This window comes from Arvicola amphibius, chromosome 6, assembly GCF_903992535.2.
Source record: "Arvicola amphibius chromosome 6, mArvAmp1.2, whole genome shotgun sequence".
NCBI classification, from domain to species: domain Eukaryota; kingdom Metazoa; phylum Chordata; class Mammalia; order Rodentia; family Cricetidae; genus Arvicola; species Arvicola amphibius.
Genome location: NC_052052.2, coordinates 125,380,156 through 125,394,134, shown reverse-complemented (window position 1 = coordinate 125,394,134; position 13,979 = coordinate 125,380,156). Strand labels below are relative to the sequence as shown.

Below are 13,979 nucleotides of genomic sequence, written 5' to 3'. Positions count from 1 at the left end.
TATAGGATCTCAGATCCTAAAACATAATTTGTTGTATGAAATCATTTACATGAGAATGTTTGCCCTGTGGGTTATAATAGAATCAAAGTGACTAATGATCAATACTTCAGGAAGGTCAGTTAAACAGATTTATTTCAAGATAACGTAGTTAGCCGATGATAGAATCCCCAGCCCCATCCCCTCCCAGCAGGCTCCTGTGTAATCCAGGCTTCCCGATCTTGGGTGCTAGGATTGCAGCATTACCACCATATCCTATACCCCTCTAGAACTATGTGTACTATTTTTTAAAGAAAGATATTTGTTTTTGTTTTTTGTTTGACACAGGGTTTCTCTGTGTATCTTTGGAGCCTATCCTGGACCTCTCTCTGTGAACTAGACTGGTTTTGAACTCACAGATCTGCCTACCTCTGCCTCCCAAGCGCTGGGATTAAAGACAAGCACTACCACTATCCGGCTACAATGTGTACTTTTTCCCCATAAAGTGCTATCTGGTTTTTATTTTATTTGGGTTGTGTGTGCATACACATGTGCCAAGGCATGCATGTGGAGGTCAGAGACAGCTTTGGAGAGTAGATCCCCTCCTGCCATGTGGACCCTAGGCTCTCCGGCTTAGCAGCAGGCTCCTTTACCCACTGAGCCACCTCACTGACCCAGCAATGTTCTCAATATACAATGAATAGCCAGAATGCCTGGCTCCAGACGTCTGAATTTGGGATCTTTCTGATTCTGGAGTATCTATAGATACATAGATCTCATGGGGATGGGCCCAAGGACACAGCTTACGCCCATAGCCTGACAATGCTGATGACTTTATACATGAGGCTAGCCTGCTACTGTAGGATATCCACTCCAGACCTGTCAGCTGTCAGGAAGTCTAAGCTTTTGCAGCATCTCAGATTTCAGACTGGGAATGCTCAACATGCATACTGTTTGATTAAACCCAGCACTTAGGAGGTATAGGGGTGGGAAGATCAAGAGTTTGAGGCCAACATGGACTCCACCTTTAAAAAATAAATCAAGTTTAAAAAACTGAACAAAATCACACATAATATCACATTGGTTAACAAGTTTAAGAAATTGTCTTAGCTCAGGTTCCCAGCTGCCATTTGCGCTGTGACTTGAACAGAAGCCCTCTGTCCTGCAGGCTCTTTGTCACTGACACCAAAACAGCTTCATGGCTTTGAGGTGCATTCAGCTACACAGGATGCTTATTGTGTGCACTCTACGTAGGACAGTGCTGCTAGCCTGTAATCCCTGCACTAGTGAACAGAGACAGGGGGACTACCACAAGTGCCAGGCCAGATAGGTCTACATAGCAAGACCCTGCTGTTTAATGTTGCCCCCAACCCCCACAGCAGTAACATTTTGAAGTGTAGAAGATACTAGAAGAATCCATACTCCAGCTAACGGGAAAGCTCGGAGGAGTGGAAGTCTGAGGTTAATTTTAATGCTCTTCTTTGTGTTTCTCTATTTTCTACAATTTCCACACTACCACTTATTTTGCAATTAAAAAATGATTTTGTTTGTTTTGTTTTTGAGACAGGGTTTCACTTTGTGGCCCTGAGGAAACTCACTATGTAGAACTACACTGTGTAGGCTGGCCTCAAGTGCACAGAGATCCAGCGGCCTCTGCCTCCTGGGTGCTGGGATCAAAGGCATGCGCCACTACACCTTAATTTTTACATTTAAATTAACAATAATAATAATAATAGCCAAGCTGAATGCTTGGAAACATAAGGAAAGCCATCGGAGAAAGGAGTATCACAAAGCAATAAATGCGAAAGAAAAGGCTACAAGTTTTGGTGATGTTCCAGTGGCTAGAACCTGCTTTTAGCCCTATGCCCTGGGCACCCACTCAGGTCATGGCCAGCTGTGAACAAGACCAAGTCCAGCTGGGCTCCAGCTCCAGAGGCAACCGGCACAGCTGTAAGCACCTGGACAGCTAGACAGCACAGCCCGGCAGATGACTAAGCAGGGGACCACCCCCCTTCCCCAGCCATCTCTGGACCTCCCTCGTGGAATGGAATCTGCAGACCGCCCTTACCTTCTCCTCTGGACATGGAGTCAGCCAGGATTTGCATTTTCCTGTCATGTCACCCAGGGTGGTGTGCTTGCCGTTATAAATGTAAACCCGCCCGTCTTCTCCCCCTAGCAGTCCAGAAGTCATGTCTGTTATCCTCAGAGGGGCAGCCATGATGATTTCATCTGTAAACCACAAGTGGGCGGAGACTGCTGTCAGCTTTCTTCCTACACCTCTGGCTCCTGGAGCCTTCCTCCCACAAGGAATCAGCATGCCCTTCACTCTGCCTTGGCTTCCTCCAAAGTCATTTTAAGGCCTTTGTTTCCCCTTGTCATCCATCAATAATGGACCTGGTGACTCGCCCACTAAGTCTTTAGGAAGTGCAGATTGTTCTCAAGAATCTAAGTTCAGATCTGTGGGAGCCCATAAACCCAGTCATGACACACACACACACATGCAGTGCCAGCACTTGGGAGATGAAGGCAGGAGGATCAGTAGCGAAAAGCAGCTGAGTACATGAGGAGTTGGAAGCAAACCTGAACTATGTGAGACTTTGTATTTAAACAACAAAAAAAAAATGTTCCTTGGACCAGTGGACTGTCAATCAGAGGGCAGAACCTTGGCCACTGACTTGGGACACAGGTCCATTGGATAGATAGGGAGTTAACTTTAGCTAAGGTCGCTGTTCCCACCTTACCTAAACCATCATCATCCAAATCAGTCAGGTGTAGAACACTACCAAATCGAGAAAAACGCCGGTCTCCGCTGAAGGTGCTTAGCAGGGCTGGCTGTGTTTTGTCCAAGGCTAGCTCATACAAGCGAGTGGCTCCACCCTGGTGCAGGGTCATGGTTAGGAATGCCATTTTAGACACGTCATCTGAAACAAGCCACAGGATCTCTGAGTGTCGTGGAAGTGAAGCTGGGATCCCACCAGTATCCCTTTGTCTCCCTCGGGCATGTGCACTGAGAGTGGTCCCTGGGGTGGTTTGCCCCAGCGGGTGGGAAGACATGACTAGAGACGCATGGGCTCCGAGGTGACCGCATCATGTAGCTCCTGTGATTCACTCCACCCCGGTGCATTTTGTCTACCAGACCATCTTGCCGTCTTTTCCTACCTTCCTTTTTTTTTTTTTCTTTGAGACAGGCCAGCCTCAAACTCAGTATCTAGCTGAGGATGACCTTGACACTGAACTCCTGATCATCCTAAGGTCTGGGATTATAGATGTGCTTCGCCTATAATGAAAAGTGTGCTTTCTATTGTATTTCTTACAAAGAACAATTTACCAGAAAAGTCTGGGAACCTTATCTCAGCATCCAATAGAGTCATAAGAAAAATAAAATGAAGGACTGGATAGATGACTCCACTATTGAGAGCACTGGCTGCTCCTCCCATTCAGTTCCCAGCACCCACGTGGCAGCTAACAACTGTGTGGTCTACAACTGCAGTTCCAGGGAATTTGACACCTTCACACCAATGCACATAAAATGAAGTTAAATATTGTTTTAAAAGAAAAGGAAGAAAAATAAATGAGTGATGTGTGTCTGGAGAGTTTGGAAATGACTTCCCAGAAAAGAACAGAGAGGCGCATTTGCAGTGCTCTCTGCAGCTTGTCCTCACTGCCCTGTCCCCAGCCATGCAGTGACCATGCAGCCAAGCCTTTGCCAGGTACAAGTCTCTTCCCCTCGCAGAGCAGGCAGTCATTCAGAGGTGACTGTCTGGCACTATGCAGGGAAGGTCTCGGGGAAGAAAGGCTTCTCTAGTCTGGGGATCTCCCTGAGGTGCCCATCGCATCAGAAAAGTAGCCTATAATTTCCCCAGCTCTGGTTTCTATGCCTATGGCCCAGCCCTCCCTCAGAACAGTGTCAAAGCAACACCTGACTGTTTCCCTCAAAGGACAGTGGCAGGAAGGACCATTATATTTTTAAAGAATATTGACAAAAGAACATGCTCATGATGAGATATAAATGCATTTTTAATTAAGTGACAATTACATAAGGAAGTTCTATCCCAACCCCTAACCCACACATACTTCAGGTGGCCAGCATTATTAAAGGGCTTGATTAAAACTAAAATAAAAGAAAAAAAATGTTGAAAACTTTAAACACAAGCCTTTTAAGTATTTATTCTGTGTATGTGTGTCACGTGTGCCCACAAGAGCCAGAAGGTGGCAATTGTGAGCCACATGGCATGGGTGCTGGACCAGGAGAGCACCCAGTGCTCTTAACCACTGAGCCTGTCTATCTAGCTGTCTGTCCCACGAGTTTTAGGTGTGCTTGTTTGTTGAGACAGTGTCATACAGCCCAGGCTTGCCTTGAACTCCTGACCTCCTGCCTCCACTTGGACTGCAGGAATAGGAACCAGGAGAGTCCATCCCAGCTTTTTGGTGAGCCTGGGCTAAATAGAGTCTCAATAACAAAACCAGAAACAAAACAAAACAGCTGTTCTCTAGCTCTGGGGTCAGTGGTGTGGGGGCTTTAGACAAACTTTCATGCATCATTTTCAACAACTTTTGAAATAAATACTGTAACTATTTTATAGATGATGATGTAGAAGTTCAGAAAGGTTAAATAACTACCCCGAAGGTACACAACTTGATACTCAAGAGTTTTTAAAAGGAAATATATAAGTCCACATGTGTTTGGCAAGTTCCCTTGACTTTCTCCTAAGGAAATATGGTCAAAGAGTCTTATGGCATGTTGCTGCAGGATATTTGATCTCACTGTGACACCCCAAAACTGTGTTCATAAAGTTAACCTTAAGTCAGGGGACGGAGCCACTGACTAGTTGATAATTAATCATAGAGAATACAGAGAACCAAGGATATGGACAGAGAGAGACAGGAAGGAGTAGAGAGGGACTTGGAGATTCTTGGGCTTTTTGTCCTTTCCCTTAGGTCTTAGAAGTGTGGAGAGATGGTTAGCTGGTTGCTCCTCCACCACATCTTTTTTTTAATACTTTATTTACTTTCATTTCATTTGCATTGGTAGTTTGCCCCCATGTATGTCTGTGTGAAGGTGTCAGATCTTGGCATTAGGGATAGTTGTTAGCTGCCATGTGCATGTGGGTGCCGAGAATTGAACCCAAGTCCTCGGGAAGAGCAGTAAGTGCTCTTAGCTGTTGAACCATCTCTCCAGCCCCACTCCACCACATCTTTGATCTGTCAAGTTCTCACCCCAATGTCTGACTCCTGAGTCTTTATTAGTAATAGAACAATTAGATTTTCAAAAAAAAAAAAAAACATCATGTAGGTTACCTACCATGAGTAGGGGCTCCAACCAATAGCACTTGTGTTAGGGTCCCGTTCAGCCTCACATGGCCACTTGACAGGGAGGAGCCCAGCTTTCCCATTGCCTGCAAAGAACCATTGATCATTACTGATCAACCAAGCTAAGCAAGCACGTCGTTGAGAAAGAGGCTGCGGTACCTTATCGCCTGAGATAGTGATTTTACTCTGACAGTTTGGCGGAAAGTAGCCATACACCCTTCCCAGGCTGTTTTTCTCGTGGATCCTGTGGCTCGAACGTGCCAACCTGGGGAGAGCACAGTGGTCAGCGGCAGGTGCAGGATGCAGAGCCCTGAGGATTAAGTGTCCACGGAAGAAGCTGAGCCTCACCCCAGCCTGCATCCCTGGGACTCTGTCCTGTGATCCTGTTCACCAACATTGGCACCTATGAAGTTAATCTCACCAACATGGAGGCTTCTGGGTCTCACCCCCCCACTCTGCCCCCCACCTCACTCCTGCAAAGCAGTGATGCCTACTGCCAGGGGCCGAATCACACTCTCCACCACCCCGCTGCTAGTGTCCCTGTGACTGCCAGGACGTCAGAATCCGACTGTATTGGAGACAGTATCTTTAAAAGGGTCACCAAGTGAAGAGAACACTGTGGAGAGCCATAATCAAAGATGACTTAGCCCTCATAAAAACAGATGAGTACACAGACAAACCAGAGGCATGTGACCTTCCCAGGGCGGAGATGATTGATTTGCTTCCTGAGTTCTGTAAAGCTGCAGATCCAGAGCCAAGTTGCCTTTGGCTATCTTTGGTTCCCTTCATAGCTGCCAGACACTACCCACTTCTCCATCTGACCCAGCATGTCTGTGACTCTCAGGTCAAACCCTTTGAGAGCCATAGACAACTGTCTCCCCCCGGCTCAGAGACTCAGAACCCTCTGGAACCATAGTATGGAGTCGTTATGGTTCTGTAACCCACCTAACTAATTTATTTCCACCAATTTATTTGGGAAAAAAATGCTTTTATTTCTTATTTTCTTTTGTTCTGTAACTGAACTAATTTCATGAAACCATTTCCACGTTGAAACATGCTATTGAGCAAACCGAATCTGTGTTCCTGTGCCTCAGTCGCTCCTGCTTGACTCAAGAAGAAGCTGTTCCTGGGACTGCAGATACAGCTCAGTTGCCAAGAGCACGGGCTGCTCTTCCAGAGAACTGGGGTTCGATTCCCAGCACCCACATAGTGGTTCACAATTGTTGTAACAATTCCAGGAGATCCAACACTCTCTCCTGGCCGCTGAGGAACACAGATTTTTTTTTTAAATTAAGCTGTTTCTCATGTCCTTTGAGGTGAGAGCTGTGTCTCACAGAGATAGCCCTGTGCAGGCAGCAGGAAAGCAGCCAGAAGGAAGGTGACAGAAGGTGACAGACAAACCAGAGGCATGTGACCTTCCCAGGGCGGAGATGATTGATTTGCTTCCTGAGTTCTGTAACTCTGCAGATCCAGAGCCAAGTTGCCTTTGGCTATCTTTGGTTCCCTTCATAGCTTCAGAAGATCCGTGCCCACACTTTGATCTTGGATTGCCAGCTTCCAGGACAGTAAAATGAAATCTTTCTGTGTTTAAACTCCTGGGCTAAGGAATTTGTTGCTGTGCTTCTTGCAATCCAGTGCACTTACTGCAGTTTCTAAGATGAGACGTCTGCGACCTTCCTCCAGAGCTGAGGCTGTTCTTTTAGGGCAATAGCCACTCACCCCTTTCTTTGCACCCTACACTTAATAAGGACCCACAAATAGCTGGCACCTGCCCCCATGTGTGCATTGTTTCCCCAGACCCCAGTGTCAACACTGACCTGCTGACGTTCTTCCAGGTTGGGCTCCCAACCAGCAGCAGGGTTCTGTTTGTCACTGTGACCCCATGGAGGGAGTATCCAAACCAAGAGAAGTCCTCCTCGCCGCTCACCTTCCAGTTTGCTTCCTCTGCAGTCAGTGTTTCTTAAAAAAAAACAACAACAACAGTCTCCATCAATCAACTAACCAATTACCTATCAGTGACACCCAGTCCCAGTAAATGAACATGAAAAACATGAAAGAAATAAAGAAAGGTGTGTTATGGGCATGGTGATGCTCATATATAATCTCAGAACTTGGGATGTGGAAGCAGAAGGATCAAGAGTTCAAGGTCATCCTTGGCTCTATGCAATTTGAGACTAGCCTGGGTAGTATGAGACCCTGTCTAAACAAACCCCTATGTGACTGAATGAATGGTCCCCATTCCCTTTATGAGAAAGGACGTGGAATTGAAAGGAAGCATGCTGTTTATGAACATATGAGAACCAGGCAGCTTCTGAGATTTTGTCAGAGCCCCTTTGTCATATATGGATCCCAGGACCCCAGCATCACCAGTAGATGGCACTCTTCACACAAGAGGCATGTTGCTGGAGCTCATTCCCAAAGGGTAAAGACACTATTTAGAAAGATCTTTCTCAGGTGGGCCGTGGTGGCACACACCTTTAATCCCAGCACCCAGGAAGCAGAGGCAGGCAGATCTTTGTGAGTTCAAAGCTAGCCTGGTCTACAAGAGCTAGTTCCAGGACAGGCTCCAACGCTTCAGAGAAACCCTGTCTCGAAGAAAAAAAAAAAGGCCTTTCTCGGGGCAGTTGGAACAACTGGGATGACTTTGACTTTGGCCTCAGCAAAAGTCATTTCCATTCTACTCTTTGAAGCTGTAAGTTACTCATTTTGTAAGAATGATCATGATCGGAGTGGCCTGTATTGCCACTCTGGGCCATGATGTCATCTGGACCCAAACTGTGGCCAAGGGCCATATGTGAGTATGTGGCCCTAATGCAGCTATCTATATTGATGTCCATGACTCCTGTTACCATTGAAAGCCATGTGGATGCCCAGGGTTAAGACTACCATCTGAGGCCATATTGGTGTCTGAGGGTCGTGCTGTAGCCAGGGCCATACAGATTTTAGTGGTCTGCACTGCCTCACAGGGCTATGGTGACATCCAGACCCAAGCTGCAGCCAAGGACAGCATCTGGGTCTGTGGTCCTACCACAGCTAGGGGCCTCTGTTGATGTCAATAGCCTGTGTTACCCCCCAAAGGCCACAAGTGTGGCTAAGGTCCACACTTAGTAGAAATGTCCCACCCCTCACCTGAGGGTCCAGTCCCAGCAGCCAGGACTGACCAAATCAGCTATCATCCAGACCCACAGGCTTTGAGTTGGCACACCCCAACATCTACCCCATCCATGACCGGCAGGAGTGCATGAAGGGACTGGCCCTGCTGGCCCAGCCACGGGATCTTCATGACTTGGGGCAAGAGCAGGATATCTGAGAGGAGTCTTGGTGAGGGTTCAGTATTAAAGGTTTACCAGAAGCCAGAGGCTTTGAACAGGTCAACAACACATTACACAATGAACATTTGCAAGTAAAGCTGAGTGGACAGAAAGGGATATTTCTCGACACAGCACAGCTCCCAAGGCCACTAAGACGAGCAAAGAGGTGCTGGGCAGGCAGGAAAGACAGGCGTGAAGTGGGTTTTCTGTTTATTTGCTTGCTTGCTTGCTTTGCTTTGCTTTGTTTTTAATTAACTTCTTAAAAATTTTCTTTTGGGAGAATGCTACAGGGGTGAGAGGCAGATATGGAGAGAATGGGAAATGATCAGGATTGGGGCAATGCATGATGTGAAAGTTCCAAAGAATCAATTTAAAAAATTATGGTAAAAAAAAAAGAATAACCTCTTGTCTCCTTTGGGCCTTTGTGTACACTCAGGGAGAACTATTTTTTAAACATTTATTTATGGTTGTGTGTGTGTGTGTGTGTGTGTGTGTGTGTGTGTGTGTGTTGGAGTACCCACATGCCATGCCATGCATGTGGAGGTCAAAGAGCACCTTTTTAGGAGTTATCTCTCTCCTTATGGATTCTGGAGATCAGACTCAGGTTGTCAGGCTTAGCAGCAAGCCCCTCACCTACTGAGCCATCTGCCTGTCCTCACTGGCGATTCTTTTGCCATCTCTTGCCAATACCTGTCAGCATGAGAGCCTGTCTTCTAGCACGTAACATCATAGCACAGTCAGGAAAAGGACACAGACCCATATGCAAGAGATATCACAGTCACAGCCAAGCTGCGATCTCTGCCCCTGCCCCACCAGCTTCTACCTCTGTCGCTCCATCTGGGGTGTGAGTAGAAGGCAGCCACGATCCCTCTCTGCTTCCCTCCACCCGGTGCGAAAGGTGAGCTGATCACCAGATCAGGGTGGCCATCTCCATTCACATCTGCCGCCAGGAGGGTCCAGCCCAGGTTGCAGTAGGTGTCCTTTGGAGGGCAACAGGAAAGCACAATCCGTCAGCCCCAGAGGCCGTGGGGCAGCAGCTGAGTGAGGCCCTGACACAAGGCAGAGACGTACCTTGCAGGAGATGGTGATGTTAGGGGCAGAAGACAGCCTCCCCTGCCGGGACCCATAGTAGACATACACTGCACCCTGGACAAACACACAAACAGCAACAAACCATAATGCTTTCATGGTGTAGAGAACCCAAAACAGACAGCAAAACAGGGAAGACCCACTATCCGCAGAAACACAGTCTGGTCATTGGAGTTTATTATTGTTGTTTGTTTAACATGAGGTTTTGATATACATATATCCCATACTGGCCTGGAACTCACTATGCAAACCAGGCTGGCACTGAACTCAAGGCTATCCTCCTACTTCAGCCTCTTGGCATGGATTACGGTCACGTATCACCATGCCTAGCTATGCTTCTTTTCCATGATACTTAAGAGAACCCCAAAGCAGGGGTGGACAAGGCCATTTTATCCCTGCCTCCCAGTCTGTAGTCACTGCTGCGTGGGACAAAGGACCTAAGCTGGCTTTTCCCCAGAACACACTTCTCTCAGTTCCTGTCTTCTCCCTGCCAGACACACTGCTTTCTGACCCCTTCCCCACCTCTGCCTTCTTCCCAGCCTTACATTGTAGGTGAGCTGCCCGGAGCCCACAGAGGGGGCCCCAACGGCCAAGTCAGGCAGCCCATCCTTGTTGAAGTCCAGCACGGCCAAAGCTGAGCCAAAGCGACCTGAAGGCTGAAGAAACACAAGTTACTTCTCTGGGCTAAGCGTGGCCTTCAGACTCCCAGTGTGGAGAGCCTGGGCCCCAACCTATTGCCCACAGGCTGAGTGAGGCCCAAAACCTCACTGCTCGGTAGCATGTTTGGGACACATCTGGGTAGCTCCGTCTTTGGTGGACTTTGGGCAAGTCTGTCTGTCTTGAGAAAAAGCTGAAGTACAAGAAAGCAGACAGTCCTGAGGGGCTCTGGATGTGTAGAAATGGTCTGTGTACACTTCAACCCACACTACAGTATGTGTGTGTATGTGTGTGTGCGTGTGTGCGCGCGCGCGTGTGTACGTGTGGTGCTAGGTGTTGAACTGAATGTCTCACACATGCTAGGCAAGTACTCTACCATTGAACTATATCTCCAACTCTTTTGGTATTTTTTTTTTAATTTTTGAGATAGGATCTCACTAAATTTCCTAAGTTGGCCTTGAACTCACTTTGTAACTTAGGCAGGCCTTGTACGTATGACCCTCCCTTCTGTCTTAGACTCCTGAGTAGCTAGGCTGGCAGGCCTACATCACCAGCCCCCGCTGAAAGTTTCTAAAGAAATAACCACAAAGGAACAGCAGCTGATTTCTGTACAACACTCATGACGTAGTGGCAGAGCCACACTGCCTGGCATGGTAGCTGCCAGCCTAAGATGGCTATACATTTCAATTTAAAGCAATTACATCAAAACCAGTCTCCAGCTTCAATGACCCCATTTCACATACCCAAACACGCATTGTTGATGGTTTTTATATTGTAGAGCACAACTGTTAGACCTCCCCATTGTGGCGGAAAAGTCAACCAAACTTAGTGCTGTTGTTACCAACCACACATCCCTTTCATGAGAGGAAAACTGGCTCCATTCCAACACAATTTGTTCCCAACATAGATTTTCCTCTATGGATATTTTTCCTGCTCCTATCTAAAATCAGCCTAAGCCTAACTCATCAGCTGCTTCCCTATGCCTTCCGCAGCTTATACCACAGGGAATTGTCTATTGATGTTGATGACAATGTTGCCACATCACATATGGCCCAGTGCCCCATATATTATCCATTGACTAATTCCTATGGTGTGCACAATGGTATCTGTGGCATCTGGCCTTATGAAATAATCCAGGATCATGACAAAGGACAGGGAACTACTCCAGGACCAAATGCGTGCTAGGGTTGGGTGGGACCAGTGATGAGCTGAGCCTTGCCCTCTGCAGACGGCCTGTGTCATCCCAACAGCTGTGCGTTAAGCCCTGCTGAGATTCAGCCACTCATTCACAGCAAAGCACAGGGTAGCTTTGAGACAGCGGCCCTAAAACACCATGGTAGCCAAGGACAAAGGGAGGCTCCTGATGACACAGGGCTGGCTCAGGCTTCCAAAGTCTAGTCTATGCCTTCTTAGGCCATCTTCCAAACTGCCAAAGGTCACAAGAGAGGAGGGCATTGTGAAGCCACTGCCCCCATCCCATGTGGGCTTAGAGAATGTACCATGCAGGAAGCCACTGCCCGGAATTGTGACCTTTACCCACCAGCGTAACTGCAGTGACCATGCAGTGGTAAAGGAGACAGGCGTAACTTGATTTATTTTGGAAATACTTCATGTGGGATCAGAAGGCTCCAGAAAATGGAACGGCCTTTACAGTGTGACCTCATTCACGGGGTAGGCAACTCAGTTCCACATGGCAGGGCATGACTGCTTTCCTCAGAGCCTACACTAGTGCACAAATCCCTAGCGCTTTTGATTCCTTTGTCTTTACAGACAGGTGGGACGGCATCTTTTCTCCCTACAGCATTAACAACTAGCAATGGAGAAGTGATTTGCACAATCACACAGCCACCATTGATCCCCAAATCTAGGTTCCTAATCCCTGGCACTTGACACTCAGAGATTCAGGGTCAGGTCGGTGCCACCAAAGCCTCTCTGTGAGCAGCAGCAAGGCTCTGGTGTTCCTCCATGCTACTAAAATGGCTAATGCCTTCCGTGTCCGCAAAGCCCTCCAGGGCCCTGAGTGTTCCCAAGAGTAATGAACACTCTGATTTGGTGACAAACATACACAGTGACTGTGGGTTTCCCCTGGTGAAAAAAAAAAAAAAACTGACCAGAGCAAAGCAACGGTATCTACGCAAAGCCTGGAGTTCAGAGATGTGCCCATGGCCGGCTTTGACTTTGATCCACACTCTATAATTAAAGAAGACAACCGGGTTACACAGGGGAAATGGTGGAGAGCCTATGGCGGTTCCGTCTTCCTCCACTGCGCTGCATCATCAAGAAACTGCGGCTCTTCACGCTACCCACCTCCTTACCAGGAGGAATAGGCACTGAGGAGTTCGAGACCTGCCTGAGCTACACAGTGAATTCCAAGGAGATCTGGGATCCAGTGTGAGAGCCCATCTCTTAAAATGGAGAAGAAATCAAATTCCCCATGTCCGCTTGAAGCTGTTGCAAATAGCATGCGTATTTGGGGAGGGCACTGTATTTCCTGCTCAGAGCTTGGTAACAGATTGAGATAAATGAAGCGAAGGTGATGGTAACAGTGAGAGGCGCTGCATCCGTGTAGGCGGCGCCAGAATTGTTCTCCTCATCTAGGTGACTCATCTGGAATGTGCTGTGTAAGACTGGGTGGGCAGTGACTCAGCAGTAGGGTGCTACCTAAAGCCCCTCCAATGAGGGGCTGGGGCATGGTTCAGTAATAGAATACCTGCCTAGACGCCCCCCAAAGAAGGGTTGGGAGCTCAGTGGTAGAATGCCGTCCCAGAATCCTCCAACTCAGGAAATGTGGCTCAGTGGTAGAGTGCTTGCTTAGTACTCTCTGAGGAGTTAGGGAGAGGGCTCAGCAAGAGTGCTTGTCTAGCACCTGAGTGAGGGGCTGGAGTAGGGCTCTGTGGTAGAGCAGTTGCTTGACATAGGTGAAGCCCTGGCTTTAACCCCAGTACCAGAAAAACAAAGACAATGGAAACATACCAAAATGTCAGCAATAGCTTACTCACCCCAAGAGAGGAAAGACGTGACAGTTCTCACCTGGAAGCCCTGCAGGATCCCATGGGCCTCCTTGTCTAGGTCTAGGTCAACCGGGGGCAGGCCCAGATCATTGCCATAGACGATGTACACCCGCCCAATCTGGAAGCGGCCAGGGTGGCTGTAGCCTGGTGCACCCACCACGAGGTCACTGTGCCCATCCTGGTTGAGGTCGGCTGAGGCCATGACCCTTAGGGAAGAAGAGAACCGAGGGCTCGGATAACACTGCCTGCTCTCCTCTCCAGAACTCAGCAATCCAGCTTTTCCAGATGACCCCATGTTCTGCGTGACTGCTGGGGACATTCATTTGGGGGCTATATCATTTATGGGATTCAGAGTCGCTCTCCATGGGGGAAACAAAACAAAAATGGACAACTAGAGGCATCTGGGCCTTTCTGGACCACAGAAGCAAAATAGGGGAAGAGCAGCCTCATAAAGGTGTGTGTCCTTAAAGCAGCCACTGAGATCCTGGATTGGTCTGTTTGGTCCATTGTTACTTAATCAAACACATGATTTATTTCTATCCTACCGACACAGCCTAGCTTTTATGCCATTCAGTTGGGTAGCCAACATATTTAATGTGTGAACTGAACTGATATTCCTAAAGGG

General features: G+C 47.8%; 1 protein-coding gene across 1 annotated transcript in view; it reads right to left on the bottom strand.

Moving 5' to 3' along the window:
- Window positions 1-13,979, bottom strand: part of Gpld1 (glycosylphosphatidylinositol specific phospholipase D1) — a 47,019-nt gene that overhangs the window by 3,235 nt on the left and 29,805 nt on the right. The window contains exons 15-23 of the mRNA XM_038334924.1: window positions 13,374-13,560; window positions 10,232-10,342; window positions 9,669-9,743; window positions 9,421-9,577; window positions 7,104-7,245; window positions 5,446-5,551; window positions 5,279-5,372; window positions 2,718-2,897; window positions 2,045-2,205 (exon numbers count right to left, since the gene is read on the bottom strand). Coding sequence (XP_038190852.1) covers window positions 2,045-2,205; window positions 2,718-2,897; window positions 5,279-5,372; window positions 5,446-5,551; window positions 7,104-7,245; window positions 9,421-9,577; window positions 9,669-9,743; window positions 10,232-10,342; window positions 13,374-13,560 — 1,213 coding nt within the window. The remainder of the gene's footprint in view (window positions 1-2,044; window positions 2,206-2,717; window positions 2,898-5,278; window positions 5,373-5,445; window positions 5,552-7,103; window positions 7,246-9,420; window positions 9,578-9,668; window positions 9,744-10,231; window positions 10,343-13,373; window positions 13,561-13,979) is intronic.